At 39.2% G+C, this 24,097-nt stretch overlaps 1 protein-coding gene across 1 annotated transcript; it reads left to right on the top strand.

Annotated features, from left to right (window-relative positions):
- Positions 1 to 1,508: 1,508 nt before the first annotated feature.
- Positions 1,509 to 23,992, top strand: LDHB (lactate dehydrogenase B). The gene is given in 8 exon segments (NM_001252164.1): positions 1,509 to 1,587; positions 4,652 to 4,786; positions 11,881 to 11,998; positions 13,434 to 13,607; positions 15,222 to 15,395; positions 19,363 to 19,480; positions 21,757 to 21,880; positions 23,619 to 23,992. Coding segments are annotated over 7 exon segments (1,005 nt in total). The 5' UTR covers positions 1,509 to 1,587; positions 4,652 to 4,657; the 3' UTR covers positions 23,787 to 23,992.
- Positions 23,993 to 24,097: the final 105 nt, after the last annotated feature.

The raw sequence follows: 24,097 nt of genomic DNA, 5'->3' as shown, positions 1-24,097 counted from the left end.
AGTAAGATTCATAACGGGTTGTGTAAGGAATAGAGTTGAGAGTAAAGACATAGAGACCTCTTCTCATTTTTTCTGTCCCCCTTCCCCTTCACCCAAAGATACACAGTAGTAGGGATGGCAAGAAGGGGAGAAAATAGGGATATGCTTGGAAGTCTACATTCAGGACACGTAGATGTTTTGGAACGTAGATGAGAAAGAGGTCTTGTTAGGATGATTCTTGAGTCTTGCTTCATACTGGGTTAAAGGTGAATGCCATGCTCTTGAGTGCATCCACCAAACTCCTCCTTCTCTCCCTCATATCCAAGTTTCAATTTGTAGCTGGATCATATCTTCAAGGTCCTTCAAAGTCCCCAAGACCTGGTCACTGTAATTCTGTCAAGTTTAAGGTTTTCAATTCCTCTAGACACACCCCTTTCTTTGACTACTCTCTTTGAATTTTTATTGTACTTTAACTAAATCTCTATTACCATCTATCACGCTGAATTCTAATCGAAAGAATTTGCCTACTTGCTTCTTTTGAACTGGGAGCTCTCAGGGGGCATAGTGTTATATTCAGTTTTGTACCTTCCATGCCTGGCACAAAAATGAAATGAAAGCAGTAGCTATAGGATTAATGATCATTTACACAAAAACTAACACAAAATACGTCCTTTCGCATCAGGGTGTTTGCTCTTCCTGAAAGCGTTTTATTAACACAAACAAACACACAGTACAACTGAAGCTGAATCTTAGGGATGTCTCCAACTGCTTGATCACTCATTCACCAACACTGGATTGTACTAGGCACTGAGCTGGGTGTTAAAACCGCACAGGTGAATGAGAACTTTCAGCCTTGTGGCTCAGGGGCTGACACAGAAAATGAAGGCATCTTACCCCATTATCTTTCCTTGAGATCAAAGCCTACCCTTGAGAGCATACATATTTGTAGAGGAACTTCAGAAGGTAGGCACTGCTCCTCACTGATCTTGCCAGACAGCTAGAAGGAAACCAATGAGTATTGCTCAGTTAGGGTATGTGTTGGGGGGGGGGAGCGGGGGGAGGGTAGTTACTGCTGTACCAAATGAACTTTACAACCAAGAGCGTGAACATTGAAAAATCAGTTTTATTTTTCAAAACACCCAGAAGCTCCAGTACTATTCCAGGGTAACATTGCCACCAACACCTTGCCTAAGAACAGGGGTCCTCTTAAATTGACCCAGAATGGGCAAAATAAAATTGTCTTTCTATTTGGATTAAATGTATGCAAACGAGAGCGTGAGGGTCCAGAACAAAGATGGGCAAAGTGTTAGAGATAATGGGACCTCTGGGTTGAAGAGTCTAAGCTGGGAGGCTGCAGCTTTGCCTTCGGAAGGTGACCTCCTCCAGGGGGAGGGAGAGCGCGTGTGCACTCGAGCCCTCGTCCTTGAAGGGGATTGAGCGAGCCGAGGGGAGGGGTGGGCGGCGATCCGGCGATCCGGTTTCCAATCACAATAGGCTGCGGGCGGGCGGGCCCCGCCTCCTCCTCCCTCCTTGCGGATCCTGCGCCGGCGGAGACGCGCGCTGCTAACCTGGTCTCCTTCGCGCGACCCTTACAGCCGCTGGTCTCGGGTAGGTGCCCCCCGGGACCCCGGATCCGGGCTCACGGGCCCCGGGGTGGGAGGTGCGGGGGGGCCCTTGCGTAGCAGCCCGCGGGAAAGGGCCCTGCAGGGCTTGTGCTCTCTGGGGCCTTTAGCGCGGAGCATCCGGACTCGGGCCCGGACTCGCCGCCAGGCTGTGGGGCTGCAGGCCGTGCCCTCCGCGGGGGAGCCCGAGGCCGTGACCTCGCCGCCCCAGAGCCCGCCTCCGGCCTGTGCTGTATCCGGGAGGGACTTGGGGCGTTGGCAGCTAAAACCCGGGTGCTGCATGCCCTCGATCCTTTTCCGGAGGCCGCATCCCCCCTCCCCCACTCCCCGGGCCTGCGGGCCGGACCCCGCGCACGTGCTGGAGGAACTAGGGGCGAGCCGAGGAGCACGTGACAGCTGGCTGACCCCGAGCCTGGGCGGTGGGATCCACTACCCGGGTCGGGGACGCGAGCCCCTGCTTGGGCGGGTGCGGGCAGAGGATGATGCGCGGGTCCTGCCCGGCCCTCCGGGTTTGCCCGGTTTGCTGGGATGCAGAAGGCCTTCGTGGAGACGCAGGCCGGTTCCCCTCTGGCCTCTCCTCCTGATGCCTCGGGAGCTTTGTGTACTTGGCCAGCTTTGGGTGTTGAGAGTGAGGAAGGCCCGGGATTGCCCCTGGGGACCTTCTCCTGGGCGACCTGAGGTTGCTGTCCTCCCTCGTGACCTGCTGCTCCCGGCGCGGGGTGGCCTGTGGGCGGCGGGCTGGGCAAGCTGCGGCCGGGGCCTGCAGGGAGCGGCCGGGGGAGCGAGAGCCAGAGGAATTCGATGGCAAAGTCGAGGAATTCGATGGCAAAACCTGGCTTTCTAAAACGTTAGAATCAGGGCACCGGGGTGGCTCAGTGGTTGGGCGTCTGTCTGCCCTTGGCACAGGTGGTGATCCCGGGGTGCAGGGATCGAGTCCCGCATCCGGCTCCCCGCAGGGAGCCTGCTTCTCCCTCTGCCTGTGTCTCTGCCTCTCTCTCTGTGTCTCTCATGAATAAATAATCTTTTTAAGAAGAAAGTTAAAATTGAAGGATAGTCTGCAAAAAGAGTCTTTGTTTTTGAATTTAAGACACCGGTTCATTGGCTCACTTCTAAGGATTTACATCCGCGGGGCGGGCGGGGAGGGATCTCCTCTCTCCCCCCAGGCGGGGGCGCTGGACCTGCGGGGGATGGAAAGGACCGAGAATCAGAGGTTTTCACCCTGTTTACCATTCTTTTTCCCTGCAGCTAAGCACTAAGATCTTGGCACAGTCCTGCATATATAATAATAGAAAACATTTTCTTCTAATGTCTTATAACTCCTATTAAGGAGAAAAAAAAAGTTTTTTAAATACTTTTCTCCGGCAGGATCTGAAAGAAAATAATGTACTGGCTTGAGCCTCTAACTGTGGTTTCTGAAGTTTTCAAAATTAATTTAGAAGGTGTGTCTGAACAACCAGTCTGTATATAGCGACCATTTCTGGGTTTTGCTTACTGGATTCTATATATAAGGATCTTAAACCAGCCGACGAAAATAAACTTAATGGAGAAAAAATACACAGTTTGTATCTCTCTGTTCAGCAAGAGAAGGGGCAGTCTTCTGATTCTGCTCAGAATGCAGGACGTGTTTGAATTTCTGTGTCAAGCCATTCGTAGAGGCAGTTGCACCAGGCTGCCTATTTTTTTCTTAGCCTCCGTGAGAAAACTGCAGATGTGCTCTGCGAAATAATCTCTAAATTTAGTTCCTACAGATGGAGGGAGGCAATATTTTTTGGCGGAAAAATAGGTATGGAACAAAATAGTTATTACATAGTTGTGTCCAAATTCAAGTAATTTATTCCAATTTAGAGCCTTCTGAACTCTTAACATACACAGTTTCTAAACTAGTTAACTTTTGTTACTTAGTCCATTGCAGATGAGAAACAAAAAGGAGACTGGAAAGCAGCGTAGGTACAGTGGCTGTGGATGTGAGAGTCTAGCATAAAAAGTAAACAGGAAACTGAAATAATAATGAGTTACAATTATAAATGATACTTAAATGTGAAGAAAGGGTTTAAGTATGACCTGCCTCTCTGTTTAAGAAGGCCCGGCAGTGTATTTTGTGTACTAAGTTGCCATGGAATTGTGAAGTTTCTTTTACAATTCAGTAACTTTTGACATTTTAGTTATCCAGAAAATGTACTTGATTATCTGATGGTACAGATAAATTTGGTGTTACTATATGGAATGTTTTCCGACAGGTTTTCTTTTCTCTTTTCCTTTCTTTTCTTTTTTCTTTTCTTTTCTTTTCTTTTCTTTTCTTTTCTTTTCTTTTCTTTTCTTTTCTTTTTTTTTAATGGCTGGAAAGAAACTGATTCAAAGGCTGATATTCTCCTAACGTGACTCCTTGAAAGGAAAATGTATTAAGTGGGTGCCCACCTTCCAGTTAGTTCCAAGGTACACTAAACGGAATTTAGAGTCATATTTCTGAAGATTTTGCATAAACATTTATCACTATTTTCATGCCACTGTATTTATGAAGTATATGTGATATGTCCAGTACACTGACAGGTTTTAAATGAGACTCAAAGTAGAAGAACCGGTCCCTATCTTCAAAGAGTGATAATACCATTAGTAGTAGAAATTATACTCATAACTGGCTATTAACTCTTTTAGACCAAGCTTACATATGGGTTAGTCCAGGGCCCTAATTTAGTTTGTGTTGTTACATATAAATTCTTCATGAGGGGAATGGAAACAAGTGAGCTATTCTAAATGTAAATATTCATGTCTTTCAGCCAATAAATGAAGAGCCACAAGACAAAATTGTTACGACTTGTTAAATACTAGCACAGTATCCCAAATTCTAATGACTTCATAGAAGTTTTTTGTTTAATTGATTTCTCCATTAAGTGGGTTACATCGTTCTTTAAAATATATTTGTGTTGGAGAATATCATTAGGCTCATTTTTAACTGCTGTAGTTCAAAATTGCAACAGTAGCATTCTGTGGATTATTCCCATTTGGGTTTTATGTGTGGGTGTATGTATAATGTTTTGATTCTTTTCTTGCAGGGCACAATGGCAACTCTTAAGGAAAAACTGATTGCACCAGTTGCAGAAGAAGAGGCTGCAATCCCAAACAATAAGATCACTGTAGTGGGTGTTGGACAAGTTGGTATGGCATGTGCCATCAGCATTCTGGGAAAGGTATATTTCAAGAACACCATACATGTTAGATAATTTCAGTTTATGTGTACAATCTCTGTAGGCACTTCAGGATTTTATTGTCTTTAAAATATTTTGTTTTTCCTGAACAATTTTAAATAAGTTATAGACATCATGACACTTCACCTTTAAATATGAGAGCATGTGTTTACAGAGTATGCTCTCCCTACATGACCACAATAGAATTGCTGCACTCGGGGAAGTTAACATTGATATAATACTATCCTCTAATGTATAGTACCTAGAGTTAAAATTTTCCCCGCTGTTTAATAGCATTTATTTATTTATTATTTATTTATTTATTTATTTATTTTTTGCTTAATAGCTTTTTATATCTGTTTCCACCTCAGTCCAAAATCATATTTTATATACTTGTCGTATCTCTTTTGTTCTTTAATCTGGAACTATTACTGAGCTTTCTTTGTGTCTCACATCATTGATATTTTTGTAGAGTGCAAGTCAGTTATGTAGAATGTCCCTCAATTGATGTTGGTTTGATGTTTCCTTGTAATTAGGTTCAGGTTAAATTTTTGGGTAGGGTTATGACTAGGTGATGGGATCACATCAGGAGGCATGAGATGTTCAACTTTGTCTTAATATCAGTAGGTGCCCAAGACGCCCTAGGTTGAAGTGATAGGTGCATGATTTCTCCATTGTAAAGGTCCTTTTACCCTCTATCATTAATAAGTAACTTGCACAAGGGCTTTGCGAAGTGGTGGAAATGACTTCTGAGTCCTTCAGAGTACATTCCCTAATCGGAAATAAATTCTCATATAATCAGCAGTTCTCAGCATCAGGAGATTTAACACTGATGTCACGCTGTTAGCACCTTCCACTCCTGCAGACTTTTCTCCTGGTATACCTCCACAGGCTTCTGGCTTGACTACTATGTACGCCCCATGTAGGTCAAGCTGTAGTTTTTTTTTTTTAGTCTCCAAGGATTTTAGAGGAAAGAGGCCCCTTTTTTTGTTTTGTTTCTGTTTTTGTTTTCTTGGATTTTATTTATTTGGGCAGCCTGGATGGCTCAGTGGTTTAGTGCCACCCCAGGGCTTGATTGAGAGAGAGAGATCACAAGCAAGGGGGAGGGGCAGAGGGAAAAGCAGCCTCCCCACAGAGTGGGGACACCCCCACCCCTCAATCCATGTGGGGCTTCGTCCCAGAACCCTGGGATCATGACCTGAGCCTAAGGCAGATGCTTAACCAGCTGAGCCACCCAGGCACCCAAAGAGCCCTTTCTCATTTACCTCACTGAATTGATTCCTTAGGCTGCTTTAAATGTAGGACCCTCCCCCCTCAAAAAAAAAATCGCTGCTCTGCCTTCAGTAGAGTACACTGTTCCTTTGTGTCATGTCTGAAGGCTGCCCAAATAACACCTCGCCAAGCAGGTTTCTGTTTGCAAGTTTGAATTCTCAAGGAACTAATTTTAAGGTCTTGACTGAGAAAAAGCTATCAGAGAAATCAACTATGATATCAACAATGAAGGTTTTACTCTTTTGCATTTTTTTTTTCTAGCTAGTATTGACCAGGGGCTTATTTGTAGTAGCTGCTTCCCAGATCATAGGGAATCACAATTTAGTGTCCACTGTTCATGTCAATTAAAATGAAAAATATTCCAGCTGACGTTTCTTTTAAAGCATTTATTGAATGTATACCATAGTGGAAGTGTTTTAATAAAACCCTTCATTTTAAACAGCAACCTCAGAATGGGAAGTGTTCATATCCTGTTTTCAGATGAGGCAGCTGGGGTGTAAAGAGATTGAGCAGGGCAGCCCGGGTGGCTCAGTGGTTTAGTGCTGCCTTCAGCCCAGGGCATGATCCTGGAGTCCCTGGATCGAGTCCCACGTAGGGCTCCCCACCTGGAGCCTGCTTCTTCCTATGCCTCTCTCTCTGTGTCTCTCATGAATAAATAAATAAAATCTTTAAAAAAAAAAGAAAAATATTGAGCAGCCTGCCTCCAGTCACACAGCTGAGGTAGTAGAATTGTATTTTATTTTTTGATATTTAATTTTATTTTTTAAAATAAACTCTGCCCCCAACATGGGGCTCGAACTCTCTACCCCGAGATCAGAATTGCATGCTCTATCACCCCAGCTAGCAAAGCACCCCAGTAGAGCTGTATTATGAACCCAGGCTCTGAACTCTTTAATTATAGTGACTCCAGTTTCTTTTTATTCTAAGATAGTCTTTAGGCAGTTAAAAACATCAAGGTTTTAGTGACACACTAGCTAGAGATATTTCTTTTCTCCTGCAAATCTCAAAATTTAGACTTTTCAGGAAACTACATCTAAGCTATTGTGATGCTATAAAGAATACTTCTGTGATTTTTACTGTGAACTTAAAATTGTCTTCGGTAAATAAACTTGTGACTGTGCCTACAGTTATGTAATACTTTGGCCCAATTCAAGTGCTGGAGAGAACAGACCCTGCTGCTAACACAGTAGGAATCTTCCAATTTAGATGCTTTGAGGGATTGTCTGCCTTGCTCAAAGACCATCTTACTAATTAAAAATGTTCAAATCTTATTTTAATGGATGAGGATTAAAGTGTTTCAGAATTATTCCTTATTAATATTTGGGGATTATAAACCCTACTAGTTTAATAGAGGAAGGAGGTGTTTATATATTACTTCATTTACTCCTTCCCAAAAATTGGCGAGGTATTGTCATCTATGTATTGCTGTTGGAAAGAAACAGCCTAGAAAGGTTAATAAGCCACTTGGTGAAGATCACAGAGATAGTAAGGTCCTTATCCGGTCTTGGAGTCCATCATTGGACTGGTATGCTTTATAGGGAGTACACATTGCTTTCTGCCCGGGAAATGTGCCAACCTGGGGCATCAGAGGTAGGTTGAGGAGGCCCACACCTTTGCCAGGTCTGAGAAGGCAACTGAGGCCCCTAGTAGGGTATGCCATCACTACAAAAAAAAATTATCTTTTGTTTCTCATGCCCAGGCTCCCCAACCTCATTGTCTTCGTATGAAACATAGTGAGCTTTGATAAAAACTATAGCTCCTGTACTTAAACATTCCAGTAGTTTCATAGGACACATAGATGGCATGTACATCAAAATCCAGGACTTCAGAAATGTCTCCCTGCCTGTCTCAGAGCAAGGTGGTGGAGTGCACAACCCCAGGGGGCTCTATTTACATACTTTCAGCACCTTTACCATCTCTGACTTTATCATGTGCCATCTCCCCTACTTCTCCAAAATACCTAGCTCATTTCTGCTTAAAACCCTTTTCCTTACATTTTCTTTCACCTGTGAAGTGCTACCCTAGGCCATCAGAGTTGATTTCTTCCTATGATTTCTTCATATCATAACTTTGTAGGCAGGCAGCCCCTGACTGTCCAAGTAAACTTCTTTCCCAGGAACATTAACATTGCCCTGCCTATGGTCTTTATATAGTACGGCCACTATCAGAAATGATCTTAAATTGTTTGCTTAACTCCTCTTTTTCTAGAACATTCCATGAGAGAAGAGACTTGGCTGAATTTGTTCCTAATTAGTAGAATAATTACTAATAAGTATGTATTACATAAATGCTTCTGCTATTCCTAATAACTTATTTTTGTCAAATTTTGATCGTAGCTTTTCCTTTATCATGATTTCTATTGCTAAGTAGGACTCCTACCCTACTACCCATCACAGGCTCTGCATTTTAGCTGTCAAGAGGGGGCTCTAAATATCAACCTCATCATGTTGTCAGGGGCTTACAGAGCTTTCGTGAGAGGTTATCATAAACTAAGTCCAGCTTTCTTTGAGTATCTATCCTCACTTATGTCAGCTAACCTTGTTCTTGTGGTTACAGGCACAGCGTCAGTCTTTTAGGAGCAGTGTAATTACAGACCTATTGTCAAGTAGTTTTAGCAGTGCTGGACTTGGCTTGAAAGTAGGACATAATAAAATTTGGTATTTGTACAAGAATAGTTAGATTAATAAAATGAACTAAAAGCCCAGAAAAAGGCCCAAATAGTATTTAATAATATGATAGAAGTGAATAGTATCTAATAATATGATAGAAGTGGCATTCCATAAATTACTAAACAAAAGGTGCTTGTCCGTTTAGTTCAATATTTGGAAAAAGTTACACTTTTTCCTCCCATAAAATTTCATGCAGAATAAACACTTGGATATAAAAATGCAGTGATCAGATACTATAGCATTGGTGGCAGTAACTTATTGGCTAAGAGAGTCATGGGGCAAATAGGGCCATGTCTGGTCCACGTGGGACTTCAGATTAAAAGATATTTTGTTGTATGTTAAACAAGTGGTCACATTCAACAGCGATGTCCTTGCCTTCTACCCAACCTTGTCCTTCCTGCTTTTGCAATTAAGCTTTGCGGTTTCAAACTATTTTAAGTATATTTACAGTGTAAGTGGATTCACAGGCTTTACAATACAGGTATTCCCTGCTTTTTGAAAGTTCGTTCACTTTGCTTTTACGGAAGACCCTCATTAGTAGCTATTTTCTCTAATCAAACGAAATCCCAAGAGAATTTTCCCTTTTACCGTGAAAAGGTAAAAAGCAAAAAAGCAGTCAGAGTTTATTTTATCACAGAGGCAGCACACACCCCAAGCAGTGAGAGTGGCCCCACCAGATGACTTCCCCAGGAAATAGCTATATACTTTCAGCGTCTCAGGAGCTTTGAACTGCATGAACATCTGTGCTTTGCCTCCGGTTTATTTTGTGCATCTGTTAGCAAGATGTGTCTTAAGGTATCAGATAAACCGAAGTAGGAGAGGTTATTTTGGAATCTGAGAATTCTCAGAAATTTCCCACATAAATTAATGGTAATTGCTGCTTCTGCTCTATGCCATTTCTGCTTACAAAAGATTTGATAGGAACATTCTACTTTAGGATAGCGGGGGATACCTGCGTAGGAACTACAGAAGGAGATTTATTTCAGTCAAACAACAGTGCTGACACTTAGGCACACATCTTCTGTGTTGCCTACCTCCGCATTTGGAGGATATTCAGTCGTGCAGATGCAGCTAAATTCAGTGCGACAGTTTTTGTTTTTTTTTCCCCAAGTGTTGGATCTCTTCCTTCTCTACCAGCTGAGGACGCACTTCTCAGCCAATTCTCCACACCCACTGGCTGAAACAAAAGACAGGATCTGAGATCCTGTGACATCCTTTTCCACGTAAGCCTGAAATTGTTTTGCCATGCTGACTTTAGGGACACAGATGTTATGTTACTAAAATAAAAGTGATATTCCTATTGCTCGGTACCTTGATGGGATGGGATGGCTATAATTAAGTTATAGTGTCCTAATTGAGGGTTTAAAAAAGACAAATACAGGTTTGTGTGTTCTTGTCAGAGGCTGCAGAGGGACAAAACCATTTAAAAAGCATCAAAACCTGTTTTAAAAGAAAACTTGTGAAAACAAGTGCCAATAGTGGATATACAAAGAAATGAGAAAACCGTGGCTAAGTAATCCCCAACTTGCAAAATGGTCATTGCAAAAGTTTGCAAGTAAATCTGTTGCTTGGAGGTAAATGCACATTTGGAGGCTAGAGTCTCAGGAACTCAAAGGCAAGCCTGTTATCACTCACTTCTTAAGACTAGCGAGCCACTGGGATTCTAGGGACTAGACAGTGCTCATCCCATGGCTCCTACAAGGAGCAGGACTTGCCTTGGCTGGCAAATTAAAGTAGGTCAGATTTTTTTACTGGCTTCATCTTCTGCTGGTCAGTGCCTTCCAGACACCTCCTGTTCCACCCTCTACTACTCTACCTTTTCCTTGCAAGTGCCTTCTGAACCCAGTTACCTACCCTTTCCCCATCAATACTCCTCTCTGATATGACTGATCATGCCATCCTTAGGAGAGGCATCCTCATTTTTAAGTGGATTTCCATATTGATATGTTATATTAAGCTAATTATTTTGCCAATAGCCTTAAAAACAGTAAAGGCAAAGACTAATGATATTTCAACAAGAGGGATAACTATGTTTTGTACATTTTGCAAATTACGAGTTTCCATAAGATAATGGAATTTCAGAGCCGAAAGGATTTTTGGCTGCATCTAGACCGACAACCTCCCCTCCCCTTATTTTTACAAGGAGAGATCAAGTGTGTGCTTAAGAAAGTACTCTACATGACTGATAAAGGGTGAACCCAAGGCTTTGTTTTCTCCCACTCTTTCTGTAGAGATATAGAGGACATATGAATAAAACATTTTATATACAGAACATTTTATAGAATATGTAGAATTATGAGTCTAGATCAAGATTAAGTAGTATATTTGAGATTTAGACTTGTATTTTGAATGAGTGGCACAGGGTGACAACTGGAATAGAAAACTGGAGAAGTTTGGGATGACACAGAAGAATCTGCAAATCCCAGACCCTGCCATCCATAGGATACCCCTTTGCCCATCAAGACATTCAAGTTGGTTCTATCCAACCTGAGTTCAGACTTCAAACTGGGCTTTAGAGCCTACTATGTGGTCAAACTATTGATGGTTTAAATCAAATCTGCCTTCTGAAAAACCCTCCAAACTGGAGGTGATTTCAGGGATGGACACTGCCCAAGGTTGATTCTGAGTCTGGGTGAGTCTTCACCACCCCTCATTAATGGAAAGGCTTGTATATCCTGAGAACACTATTGAACTGTTGGTTTCATGAGGAATCGTTGTCTTACATATTCTTAAAGTGATTTGTAGCATGTTAAGTATCGTGATAATTAAATCCTAGTTGAGTACTAGAAGATAAAATTTAGAAAAATCAATGTGTTTAATATTAATAGTTCATTCAAGACTTTCTCATGCAGTTGTTTAAAGAGCACACCTAACTCCATGATAAAATTCTCAGGGTTTTTAACACTTGGTGCTTATCCATTTAAAGGGTCTTTGTTGTTGGGGGGCACCAGAGGGGCTCAATCGGTTGAGTGACTGACTCTTGGTCTCAACACGGGGTCCTGATTTTAGGGTCATGTGTTCGAGCCCTGTGTTGGGCTCCACACTCAGCTTAGAGCCTACTTTAAAAAAATAAATAAATAAAGGTTCTTTGCTGGATTGTGAGCCGGGGTGCCTTAGAGTGGCTTAGAGTACTAACCCTTGTTCTTATATTTCTAGTCTCTGGCTGATGAACTTGCCCTTGTGGATGTTTTAGAAGATAAACTCAAAGGAGAAATGATGGATCTACAGCATGGGAGCTTATTTCTACAGACACCTAAAATTGTGGCAGATAAAGGTAGTTACATTTCATGCCTAAAGTGATCTAATCATAGATGCCCTCACTCTATAAAATTAGTCTTCCATCCTGGTGAATCTAGTATTGGTGGTTTTTCTTTCCTTCTCTATCCAGTTCATCCTCGAGGACAAACAAGTATCGCCTCTGTAAACTTCCCAGATGATTTCCATACATTTGACACATGACATTTTAGGAAATTATATCCTAATGTTTGATTACGTGTATCTGAGAACAAGAGTGTTTTAGACCCCCAAAAAATATTTGTACAAAGTAATTTGAGTGCTTTGAAGAAACCAAAAAAAAATTCATGTTCTAGCTGTCTGTTCTAGATTAGCACATTTATGCAGTGATAACCATGATAGCAGGGCTGTGTCTAAAGCTAGAAATGTGAACGTCAGAATAATTTCTGCTATGACTACTGCTGGCTATTATTGAGTTATTAGCATTCTGTGTACTATGAAATTTTTGAATGTCACATTTTACCTCATTTTCACAAGAAAGGTGTGAGAGGTAGGTCTTAGTACCTTCGTGTTATGGGGAAGAAACTGATAAAAGGTATTAATAACTATCAAAAGTCACATAGCAATATTGTTTATTTTTTTAATTGTTATTTCTTAAGATTTTATTTATTTATTTATGAAAGACAGAGAGAGGCAGAGACATAGGCAGAGGGACAGGCAGACTCCCTGCAGAGACCCAGATGTGGGACTTGATCCCAGAACTCCGGGATCACAACCTGAGCCAAAGGCAGACGCTCAACCACTGAACTACCCATGTGCCCCAGCACTAGTTTATTATGTGACTCATCTGTAGCTATTATATCTGATGATCACATCAGGTCATAATATCTATATTTTGGGAAGTGACATACTTTCTTGAAGGGGAAAAAAAAATATTCGCCAGAGAAACTCAACTGCTGAAAGTAAACAGGCTTCCTTAAAATATTGAGTATTAAAAATGAGTTTCTGGCCAAGAGCAAATGCTTCTTTGCCCTCCTTCCCTTTCATGGGTTGGATTAACATTACAAGTCTACAAGTGTCCTTAATTCTCTTTTTCTGTTGGAGGGCTGCCTGTTGAACTTGGGACTCATGGTTTATGTTTTATCAAATTAGTAGCCATCAAAAGTCAATAGCATTTTGAATTTGTTAGCCAGAAACATAATTTAGGGCCTTTATTTCCTTGGTCTATTCTCTGAGTCAGTTTTATGGTTGGATTATTTCTCTGTGACTCAGAAAGGAAGATGTCATTTCTTTTGAGAAGAGCGTCACACTTCAAAACCTTATAATACAGAATTCTTGCCTATGTAATTCTTACAGTATGTAATGCTTATATAAGTTCTAAAAGCTTATGGATGTTTAGGTTTCTGGAGCATACCATATATGATATGTTTTGATGAAGAGTTGTATTTAAAGTACTTTTTTTCTCCCTCTCCTAGATTACTCTGTGACTGCCAATTCTAAGATTGTGGTGGTGACTGCAGGAGTCCGCCAGCAGGAGGGAGAGAGCCGCCTCAATCTGGTGCAAAGGAATGTTAATGTCTTCAAATTCATTATTCCTCAGATAGTCAAGTACAGTCCTGATTGTATCATAATTGTGGTTTCCAACCCAGGTATTTAATTAACAAGAATGTCTTAAGGTTCACCCCTGTTAAGTTAAATGTTTTGGGTTTTATTTTATTTCTGTTGTTTGGCTTTTAAAGAATCTGTCCTAAGATTTAGTAGCAGAAGCAACTCTTGTGTCTTGTTATTGGCTGCGAAAGAATGGTGTTTGCAAAACAAATGGCTGAGTCCTGGGCCAAATGTTTAAAAATGTGAGAAGAGTTATATATAAAACAGTTGCATCTGTTTGTTTCATCACTTTGTTGTAGAGCCTAGAAGCTTTTTAAAATTTTCTAGGAAGATTATCCTGGGGTGTGTAATGAAACATTTAAACGTAGCTTTAATTTGTAAGAAACATTTTAGCAAATTTGACCTTCTGTTGGCCAAAAATGTGTATTCTAGTGGCATTGAATTTGAAACTAGTTTTAAAAGCCATTAATCAGTCCAGTTTGAAAGATAGAAATAGACTGTATCGATGGACAAATAACATGCTAATGCCAAATGTTAGAGCTTAAAAGTTGCTTTTGTTGCTAAATCAACATTTGCAGAATAAACATTAAAACTTCTGGTTCGAAAGCATTGCACTTATTTAACCTAAACAGTCAGAATTCATTCTCTATTTCATACTTCTTTTGTCTATAATTTGCCACCAAACATACTATTTATTGGTGAACATAGTAGATACATTGATAAAACTGATTGTCTCCAGATGCTGGACATAGAGGAAGATTGTGAGTAAGAAGCAGGGGGATCCTTACAGTTTGTGGAATATTGAGAATTGGGAGCCAGCAAGGACAGAGATTCTTTCAGTATTATTTTCTGCAGTCTTGGATTGGGGGTTACTGAATAGTTAAATCTTTTATATGAAACTTCGTGTAAATACATAGTGGCAAATAGACTTGGAATAAGAGTGACAAATAGCTGGCACATATGAAGTTGCTGTATCCCCTGCCTAAGGCAGACATTAACTCATTATACAACTTTCCAGGTATAGCTTCAAAGTCTCAACTCTCCAGGAAGTCACTCCCACTGAATCAAAGTTGCCAAGGAAGAGCTTTATAATCCCCAGTCCAAAATGACCTTAAAATATCTTGACTAATGTGTATATTTGTGTGGAGGTGGAGATTGCAAGATTAACCTCTTGCATTCCCTGAGTGCATGTTTTCTCCTTTTGACGGTTATAGCCTAAGAGTGATGTGATCCTGTCTAGACCAGCAAGTTTTATTCTGTGAAGTCTCAGGGCTGTGCCACACCAGAATAAAGGTTCTATCATAGAGGTCCTTTCATTAAATACAACAAAATATAAATCCCCTTGTATTATCACAGTTTCTTCCTGAATGGTATCTCGTGCCCAGGATTAGTAATTTAATAACCCGTGGCTTTTGGGTTATGATGATAGCCCCTACCGTCATGGAACATTAAAATCGAGAAACTTATGTAACCATAGGGTCTCTTACATGCATTATTTCTTAACTATGTAAAGTCACAGTGTTTATGTCTTTCTGGCTGTATTCACATCTCAGACTGGACAAGTTGGGGAGGAAGAAGCTAGGACACCTGCTAATTGCCATAGCAGTTGAAATCAGTTTTGATTTACTCACATGTATTATTTCTAAATGTTTTAGTGGATATTCTTACATATGTTACCTGGAAACTAAGTGGACTACCCAAGCACCGTGTGATTGGAAGTGGGTGTAATCTGGATTCTGCTAGATTTCGCTATCTTATGGCTGAAAAACTTGGCATTCATCCCAGCAGCTGCCATGGATGGATTTTGGGAGAACATGGTGACTCAAGTGGTAAAGAAAAAAAACCTTAATATTCTGATGTGTACTTACGGTGTTATTTTTGTCATTCTGAATGTTTTGTTTTTTAATTTAATTTTTGTATTCACATACTTCACATTACAAATAAGCAATTTGTGGGAAAATACCTTGATAGTAACTAGGTAAATATGTATACATTCTTCATCAGTTTTTTGCCTGCTATGTTTAGGATCTATCGATAATTCTCAAACAAATTCCTACTGTGATAGTTGTCAGACACAATATTCAATCATTTCTGAATATTTATTGAGTTCCACTGTAAAAGAGAGCTTTCTGTTCACCATTTATGTGTTCATTTATTTATATGTGGACTCAGATTTTTATTTTATTCAACAAATCTTCTTCCACTATAATTGTAACACAGACATTGTCCCAGATTTGTCAAGTAATAGGCTCTTCAGACTGGCACCTGGGTCCTTTTGACATGTCCCAGAGTTTCTTGAGCCCTTCCTTATCTCTAGGACAATAAAGTGCACCATGTTGGTGTTATATTTCCCATTTCTCTGCACTGGACGCATCTCTTTCTCCAATGAGTCCTGTTTACTTCTAAGAGGAATGGCGTTTAGGAACCGAGATCTGGACATAGGTGTGCTCATGCTCCTGGTATGTCCCTGCTTCTAGTTCCTTTCAGTGGATGGAGGTATTATACCCATGATGTTTATTGAAGGAGAAATAAATTGGGTAACAAAAGCTTTTACGTAACCAGTATCCACTATTCTATAGTGTAAAATAAATCTTGCTTTAAATGAAACCTGATATGGGGGCACCTGACTAACTGGCTTAGTTGGTAGAGTATCTGACTTTTGATCTCAGGGTTGTGAGTTAAAGCCCCATATTGGGTGTGGAGACTACTTTTAAAAAAAAGATAAAAGTAAATGAAATCTGATTTTTACTAAAGCATTAATAATAACTATCAATCACTTAAGTACTAAGAGGCCATTTGGTAAATATCTCAAATATCTTCTTTAGGAATTTAAATAGAATTGTTGGGCATAAATCAATCATTGTAAAAAGACCAACATTAAAGTTATGTTATATTTTGATTTCTTTTGTAATGCTTTGTTTTGAAATAGTTAAGGGGTACCTAGGTGGTTCAGGTGTTGGTTTAAGAGTTGGTTAAACATCCAACTCTTGATTTTGGCTCAGGTCATGATCTCAGGGTTGTGAGATTGAGCCCCATGTCAGGGTCTGTGTTCAGCATGGAGTCTTACTTGTCCTCTCCCTTTGCACCTCCTTACCCATGTGCACGTGCTCACTCACTCAAATAAATAAATAAATAAATAAATAAATAAATAAATAAATAAATAAATATTTTCTTAAAGAAAGAAGAAAAACAGTTAAAATATCATTTATTTAAGTTAATATTTCTGTTTAATGGTGAGCCTGACTGGCTCATTCAGAAGAGCATGAGCCTCTTGGTCATGAGTTTGCACGTAGAGATTACTAAAAAAATAAACTTTAAAGACATTTTAAAAAATAAATTAATATTTCTTTTCCAAACAATTTTATGTAATAACACTTATGAACAATTCTGGTTATGTAACTCTTAAGCCTGTTTGTTAAACCAAAATACATTGAATAGGCCAATGTGTAAAACTATCCATTTTAATGTTAACAATAAGCTTTATTCTATTAAATTCATATCTGTCCTATATTCAAGGAGCTGTTTCCCCCTAAAAAGGTTTAGGTGTAAATATTTTTTTGAATTCAGTGAGAGTGTGTAATGTGGTTTTAGTAAAGAGTTTTCTATGTTAAAAGAATTTGGTCTTAAAACTATTGCATTTGTTCTTGTTTATATAATGATGCTATTTTTCTTTTTTTTGGCACATTGTTCCACTTCATTCAAGAATTCCTAATATCCAAGGATTTGTTTGAATCTATGTCTTATATATAAAAAACCGTCACAGTGTGCAGTATGCAGTGGAAGTTCAGCCAACGCTAGTTATTAAAATTGTACAGTGATTAGAACCACAGATCTGGAAGTAATATTATGTGTTCTCTAGTTTAAGGCTTGCATCATAATGAAAGAAGAAATGAGACAAAGCAGTCATAATGGCTAATGGCTTGTTAAAAATCCTTTAGCTGGGGATCCCTGGGTGGCTCAGCAGTTTAGCGCCTGCCTTTGGCCCAGGGAGCGATCCTGGAGTCCTGGGATTGAGTCCCACGTCAGGCTCCCTGCATGGAGCCTGCTTCTCCCTCTGCCTGTGTCTCTGCCTCTCTCTCTCTCTCTCTCTCTCTCTCATAAATAAATAAATAAATCTTAAGAAAAAATCCTTTAGCTAATTAGTGGCACAACTACAACTAGAATCATGTCTTCTTCTTTTTTTTTTTTTTAAGATTTTATTTATTGATTCATGAGAGACACAGAGACATAGGCAGAGGAAGAAGCAGGCTCCCGGTGGGGAGCCAGATGTGGGACTTGATCCCAGGACCCTGGGGATTACAACCTGAGCTAAAGGCAGGCACTCAACCACTGAGCCACCCAGATGTCCCTAGAATCATGTCTTCTGACTCCTATCTAGGCTACTATTTACTCATCACTGTGTCATTTTTTTTCCAAAACATCTTTTTTCCTATTTCCACATTGACCTGTATTATGTACATGAAATGAAAGAAAATTAAACCATACTCAACCCTGACATGATTATGTAGATTTCAGTTTCATCAAAAGCCATGAGAGTACCCATATTCCATAGTTTTCTCAACTATTAGCCTGAATTCACAAAAGTTGTGGATTAAAAGTGGATCTTATTTGGCCATGGGCAGCTTTGCCCTTGGTAGCCAGTTTCAGCTATACTGGACTTGACCCCATGCTTCTGCTCCTATTTCTTGAGTTTACAGTGCTCTCTTCCAAAGGTCTCCAAGGAGCTCTACTTATTTTTCAAGGTCCAATGCAAATGCCATTTAAAAAAAATTATATATTTATTCATGAGAGACAGAGAGAGAGAGAGAGAAGCAGAGACACAGGCAGAGGGAAGAAGCAAGCTCCATGCAGGAAACCTGATGTAGGACTCGATCCCGGGACTCCCGGGACTCTAGGATCACGCCTTGGGCGCTAAACTGCTGAGCCACCCAGGGATCCTGCAAATGCCATTTTTTGTAGCCCTTTCTGATATCCCTTTGCTCCTCAAGTAAATGGATTGTAATTTATCTTCATACCTCTGTGATAGCCCATCTCATTGCTTTAGTTTCCTTTGCCTGTTTCTTCCAGTAATTTCTAAATTTAGCCACAGCACAGAACATATCCTTATTCATTTTTGTACATCTACATTTTCAATATATACTTTTGGCTGGGTAAAAGGTGTTAAGAATAATGGATAAGGGTATTCTGATACATGGAGCCCTCCAAAAGATACAGTTGGTGATAGAGAACACCTTCGGTGTGCCTCTGGGGCCATTCTTAGAAGGAGACATTTGATTCAGTTAAGACCAGAAAAATTCACTGTGGTTACCTGGAGTTTCTTTTGAGAGATAGATTGGACTTGGGGCATGAAAAGAGATGACTGGAGTATATTTGGATTTTAGATTTTATCTTTTTTTTTTTTTTTTTTTTTTTTTTACTTCACTCCAGAAAAAAGGGATTTATATAAGGAAAATGAGTAGGAGTGGAGTTAAAGATTGCTCAAATTTTAGGGTAGTCGTGAACTAGAAACCCTTGTGATTTCAACAAGCCCAGAGGGAGGCAAAGAATTTCATATTCTTTGTAAGTATGACACAACAGTTCTGTTTTGCACCAAAATGGTTGAAAGTTAAAATGTCAGATGTGTGGCTATTTTGAAAGTACATGCCAGCCTTTAGGGGAGTAGACTGGGTCAGTTGTCTTTGGAGCAGTTCCAGCAGGTATTCAGTAACTTGCCTCAGAGGTAAAATCTGAACTAAGAGAATAAAAGATTTTTTAAAGTAGTGTCAGAAATATGAAATGTTTATCCTCTTTCTCCAGTGGCTGTGTGGAGTGGAGTGAATGTGGCAGGTGTTTCTCTTCAGGAACTGAATCCAGAAATGGGAACAGACAACGACAGTGAAAATTGGAAGGAAGTGCATAAGATGGTGGTTGAAAGGTAAGTAGAAGGAGGCTTAAGATGATTAATTTTTTTCTAAATTTTATTTCAATTCAGTTAATTAGCATAAAATGTATTAGTGGTTTCAGAGGTAGAGGTTAGTGATTCATCAGTCTTACGTAACACCCAATGCTCATTTCATCCTGTGCCTTCCTTAATGTCCATCATCCAGTTACCCCATCTCCCCATCCCCCTTCCCTCCAGTGACCTTCAGTTTGTTTCTTATGATTAAGAGTCTCTAATGGTTTGTCTCCTTCTCTGATTTCATCTTGTTTTATTTTTTCCTCTCTTCCCCTATGATCCTCTGCTTTATTCCTTAAATTCCACTCAATTTATGATAATTGTGTTTCTCTGATTAACTTATTTTGCCTAGCATAATACACTCTAGGTCCAGTCACATTATTGCAAATGGCAAGATTTCATTCTTTTTGAATGAATGTGTAATATTCCTCTGTGTGTGTGTGTGTGTGTGTGCGCGCGCGCGCGTGCACACACCACATCTTTATCCATTCATCTGTTGATGGACATCTGGGCTTTTTCCATAGTTTGGCTATTATGGATATTACTGCTATTAATTTTATCTAGATAAAATTATCAGTGATTTCCATGATGGCCACCCACTCAGATAAACTCTTAATATAGTAAACATGCAGCTGTTGTCTACTTCAACAGATAAGACGAACTTGACTGGTCAAACCTACCATACGAGTCCCCCTAGGGTAACCAGATATTTTTCTGGAGAAATCTGTTTGTATAGGGAACAGGAGCAAAATATGGAATTAACAAGTGAGAAGGGCTTTCAGATTGCCTCTTACTGATGAATAGGGTTGACTTGCATAGAACCTGGACACTATTAGTTTCATAATTACCTAAAATAAGTACTTACTGATAGATTGCTAAAAGTGTTAAAGCTGTGCTATATTTACCTCTCCGCACCCAACTAAAGATATCTCTCTTTTTTTCTTTTTCCTTCTTTAAACTCTTTTGTACTTTTTTTAAAACTGTTTTTAAACTCCTCTCCTTATGACCTTAATGCATATAAAATAAGGTATCATTGTGGAATGAGTAAAGAATATGGACTTGAATTCAAACTATGACACTGGTATTACAGAAGCCATAAAGTTGAATCTCAGTTTTGTCCCTTCTGAAGTCATATGGTAATAGAATTATTACGAAAATTTAGTAAAAACACAGACATAATGCTGCTGAGTATTCAGTAAACATCGGCTATTATTTGCAGAGAATTGTTAAAAAAAAATTTCTCAAACATGGAATTGTTTTGCTTAGTTTAAATGTATTTATTTTTTTCTGGAATTTGACCCGTGCATAGAGATAAGATTGTTTAAAAATGTGAGAGGGTTCTTAGCATTTTGTTAACTTAATCCCTTTGCTTTAAAATGAGAAAACTAGGTCTCCCCAGGTAATGTAACTTGCCTAAGGTCTTCTAGTCATTGATAGCATTAAATCCCAATTTCCTACATTCTAATTTTGGTTACTCCTGCTACCTCTTAAGGACCAAGGGCTTTGTGGATTTCAAGGTGTAAAATTTATGTACAGAACATTGTCAGGCAAGGTAGATCATCTTCACTCTGCTGTTAGATTAGTTGGTCATCGTAATTTAGGTGACAGTAGTAAGTAGGACCTCAAAATCAAGGTATATTTTGTCCTTAGAATGTGAACATCTTTTTATTTTCATTGTTTCCTGATTTCATTAGTAATTTTGGAAATACTCATGTATTATGAATATGAAGATTGGTTGGAAAAAAGTATGTTTCTACCACTGTAGCTTTTATAAATATTTATGCATATAATCTATTTTTTTAAAGATTTATTTATTTATTTTAGAGAGAAAGAGTGAGCACTGAGAGGGGCAGAGAGAGAGAGAGAGAGAACCCCAGCAGACTCCTCGATGAGCTCAGAGCCTGACGGCAGGGCTTGATCTCAAGACCTAATCATAACCTGAGCTGAAACCAAGAGTTAGACTCAACCTACTGCACCACCCAGAGGCCCCTCAATAATCTATTTAAGTTCATCATAGCATTCATGTAGAGCCCACTAGGTAGTATTTCCAACTGTAAATGTTTTAAATATATGTTAATTTATTTAACAAACTTATAAAATAGATGTCCTCACTTTATAGGAGAGGACACTGAGATAAGAAAGGTTTACTGAAGATTACACAGCTTAATAAGGGAGCAGCAGCCAACACAAAGAGTCCAGTTTTAATAACTATTGAGTCTGATTTCAGTGAGCTCTTTTATGATTTTTTTTCTTAGTGCCTATGAAGTCATCAAGCTAAAAGGATATACCAACTGGGCTATTGGATTAAGTGTGGCTGATCTCATTGAATCCATGTTGAAAAATCTCTCCAGGATTCATCCAGTGTCAACAATGGTGAAGGTAAGATAAACTGTTACAAATATAATTTCCGGTATTCTATTCTGTGATTAGATTTAAAGAAGGACAAGGTGGTCTCAGTCTACTTTTTTCTGAATCTCAAAGTTTTGTGAAAACTTCTCTCTTTTCTCTCTTGTATACGGTGGCAAATTAAATATTCACTCTGAATCTTTTTTAACACATTTTCAAAATATGTATCATATAAATAAGTATTAGTTTTATTTCAAGTTGGGGTATTAAAGTATAGATTGTCCTTGATATAGTACTTGATACCTTAGTAAATTTAGTTCAGTTTAACAACCAGGAAACCGGTGCCTGGGTGACTCTAGGTTAAGCATCTACCTTCAGCTCAGGTCATGATCTCAGGGTCCTGGGATCAAGCCCCAGTCAGGTTCCTCACTCAATCAGGGAGGCTGCTTGTCCCTTTTCCTCTGCCCGTCCCCCTGCTTGTGTTCTTTCTCTCAAATAAAATATTTAAAAGAAAAAGCTATGAAACACTGAAATAGAAATTGGTTATTTTTCAATAAAATTAAGATTGTATTAAAACATTATATAAGATAACTCATTTTCCATAAGTCAGGGGAGGAAATATAAGGGGAAAATGCAGTAGATTTTTAAAAAACATGCAAAAGAGAACAATATAGAAGTATTTGGTGGTAAAATGTGGTGTCAGGTGTATTTGGTTTTGTTTTTTCAAGCACTATAACAAAATTTTAAAAAATAAGTATGGAAAAAATTGGATAATTGCTGGGTCTTGGAGTACATATTTGGAATTTATTGATCTCTGCTTTGGTGTGTATACAAAAATTTTGAACTAAAAGTTTAGAAAATAGCAGTGCTTGGCTGGCCTAAGTGGAAGAACATGTGACTCTGATCTCAGGGTCATGAGCTTGAGCCCCACATTGAGTGCAGAGATTAGAAAAATAAACTTTTCTAAAAAGGCATGAAAAATGTATTAAAGTAACTTGTTTGATATAATTAAATAATCCAGTTAGTTGCATGGTTAAATTGACTCTGAATAAATTTACTGCTTTATATAAACTGGTAAATTCTGTGTTTTGGAAATTATGCTATTTTTCTGGCAGTTCTTGGATGTTGCAAAGATCTTGCTTTTGAGTGGCTTCCAACATTTATTCTGGACCTCTTGGATAGCTACCACCTGAAATTCTCTCCTAAACAAAAGAATTTTTTAAAATTTAGGATTTCATAAAAAGCAGCCCATTAAGAAACACATTGGAATGCAATTTAATTTGAAGACTTAGATATTAAGTTTTATTAAAGTATATCCAGGCAGAGATGTATCAATAAGTTCAATAAAAAAGTGTTACTTTCTTATAAATGTCTAGCTTATTATAATGTGTTTTTGTATATTCTGCATATAAAATCGAATTCAAAATGTAAGTATTTGGAAAATATGGGCCTATAAGTGTTGAAAATTAAAGAACGAGTTTGTTCTTACCATATTTCCTACATTTCTTTCTGTTTAAACATGGAATCTGGTCATTCTTATCTATGATTTCACTTTTTTTTTTTTTTTTTAGATTTAATTTATTTATTAGAGAAAGACAACATGAGCATTGGGAGAGGCAGAGGGAGAAGCAGACTTCCCACTGAGCAGGGAGCCCAATGTGGGGATCCTGGGATCATGACCTGAGCCAAAGGCAGATGCTTAATCAGCTGAGCCATTCAGGCGCCCCTATAATTTCATTTCTTAATCTAATTGTTTCTCTTGTTCTGGCAGGGTATGTATGGTATTGAGAACGAAGTCTTCCTGAGTCTTCCGTGTATCCTGAACGCTCGGGGCTTAACCAGTGTGATCAATCAGAAGCTGAAGGATGATGAGGTTGCCCAGCTCAAGAAAAGTGCAGATACCTTGTGGGATATCCAGAAAGACCTAAAAGATCTGTGACTTCTGGCTTCTAGGCTGTAGAAATTTAAAACCATGATGTAATTAACTGTGAGCCTTTAGTTTTTCATCCATATACATGGATCACAGTTTGCTTTTATCTTCCTAAATATGTGAATCTGGGCTCACAGAATCAAAGCCCATGCTTGGTTTAATGCTTGCAATATGAGCCTTGAACAAATAAAATTACCTACCGTAGTGTGCTTCTATTTCCGGGACTCTTTCTTTAGTGACTTCTGAAAGATTTCAGTCAATATTTCAAATAATTCTTCACCCGTCATAAAAGGCCCTAAATTCTATCTATATTCATCCTT

The sequence above is a fragment of the Canis lupus genome, chromosome 27, assembly GCF_011100685.1.
Source record: "Canis lupus familiaris isolate Mischka breed German Shepherd chromosome 27, alternate assembly UU_Cfam_GSD_1.0, whole genome shotgun sequence".
Lineage (NCBI taxonomy): Eukaryota > Metazoa > Chordata > Mammalia > Carnivora > Canidae > Canis > Canis lupus.
Note: the sequence above shows the minus strand (reverse complement) of the source record. Positions and strands in the feature narration are given on the sequence as shown.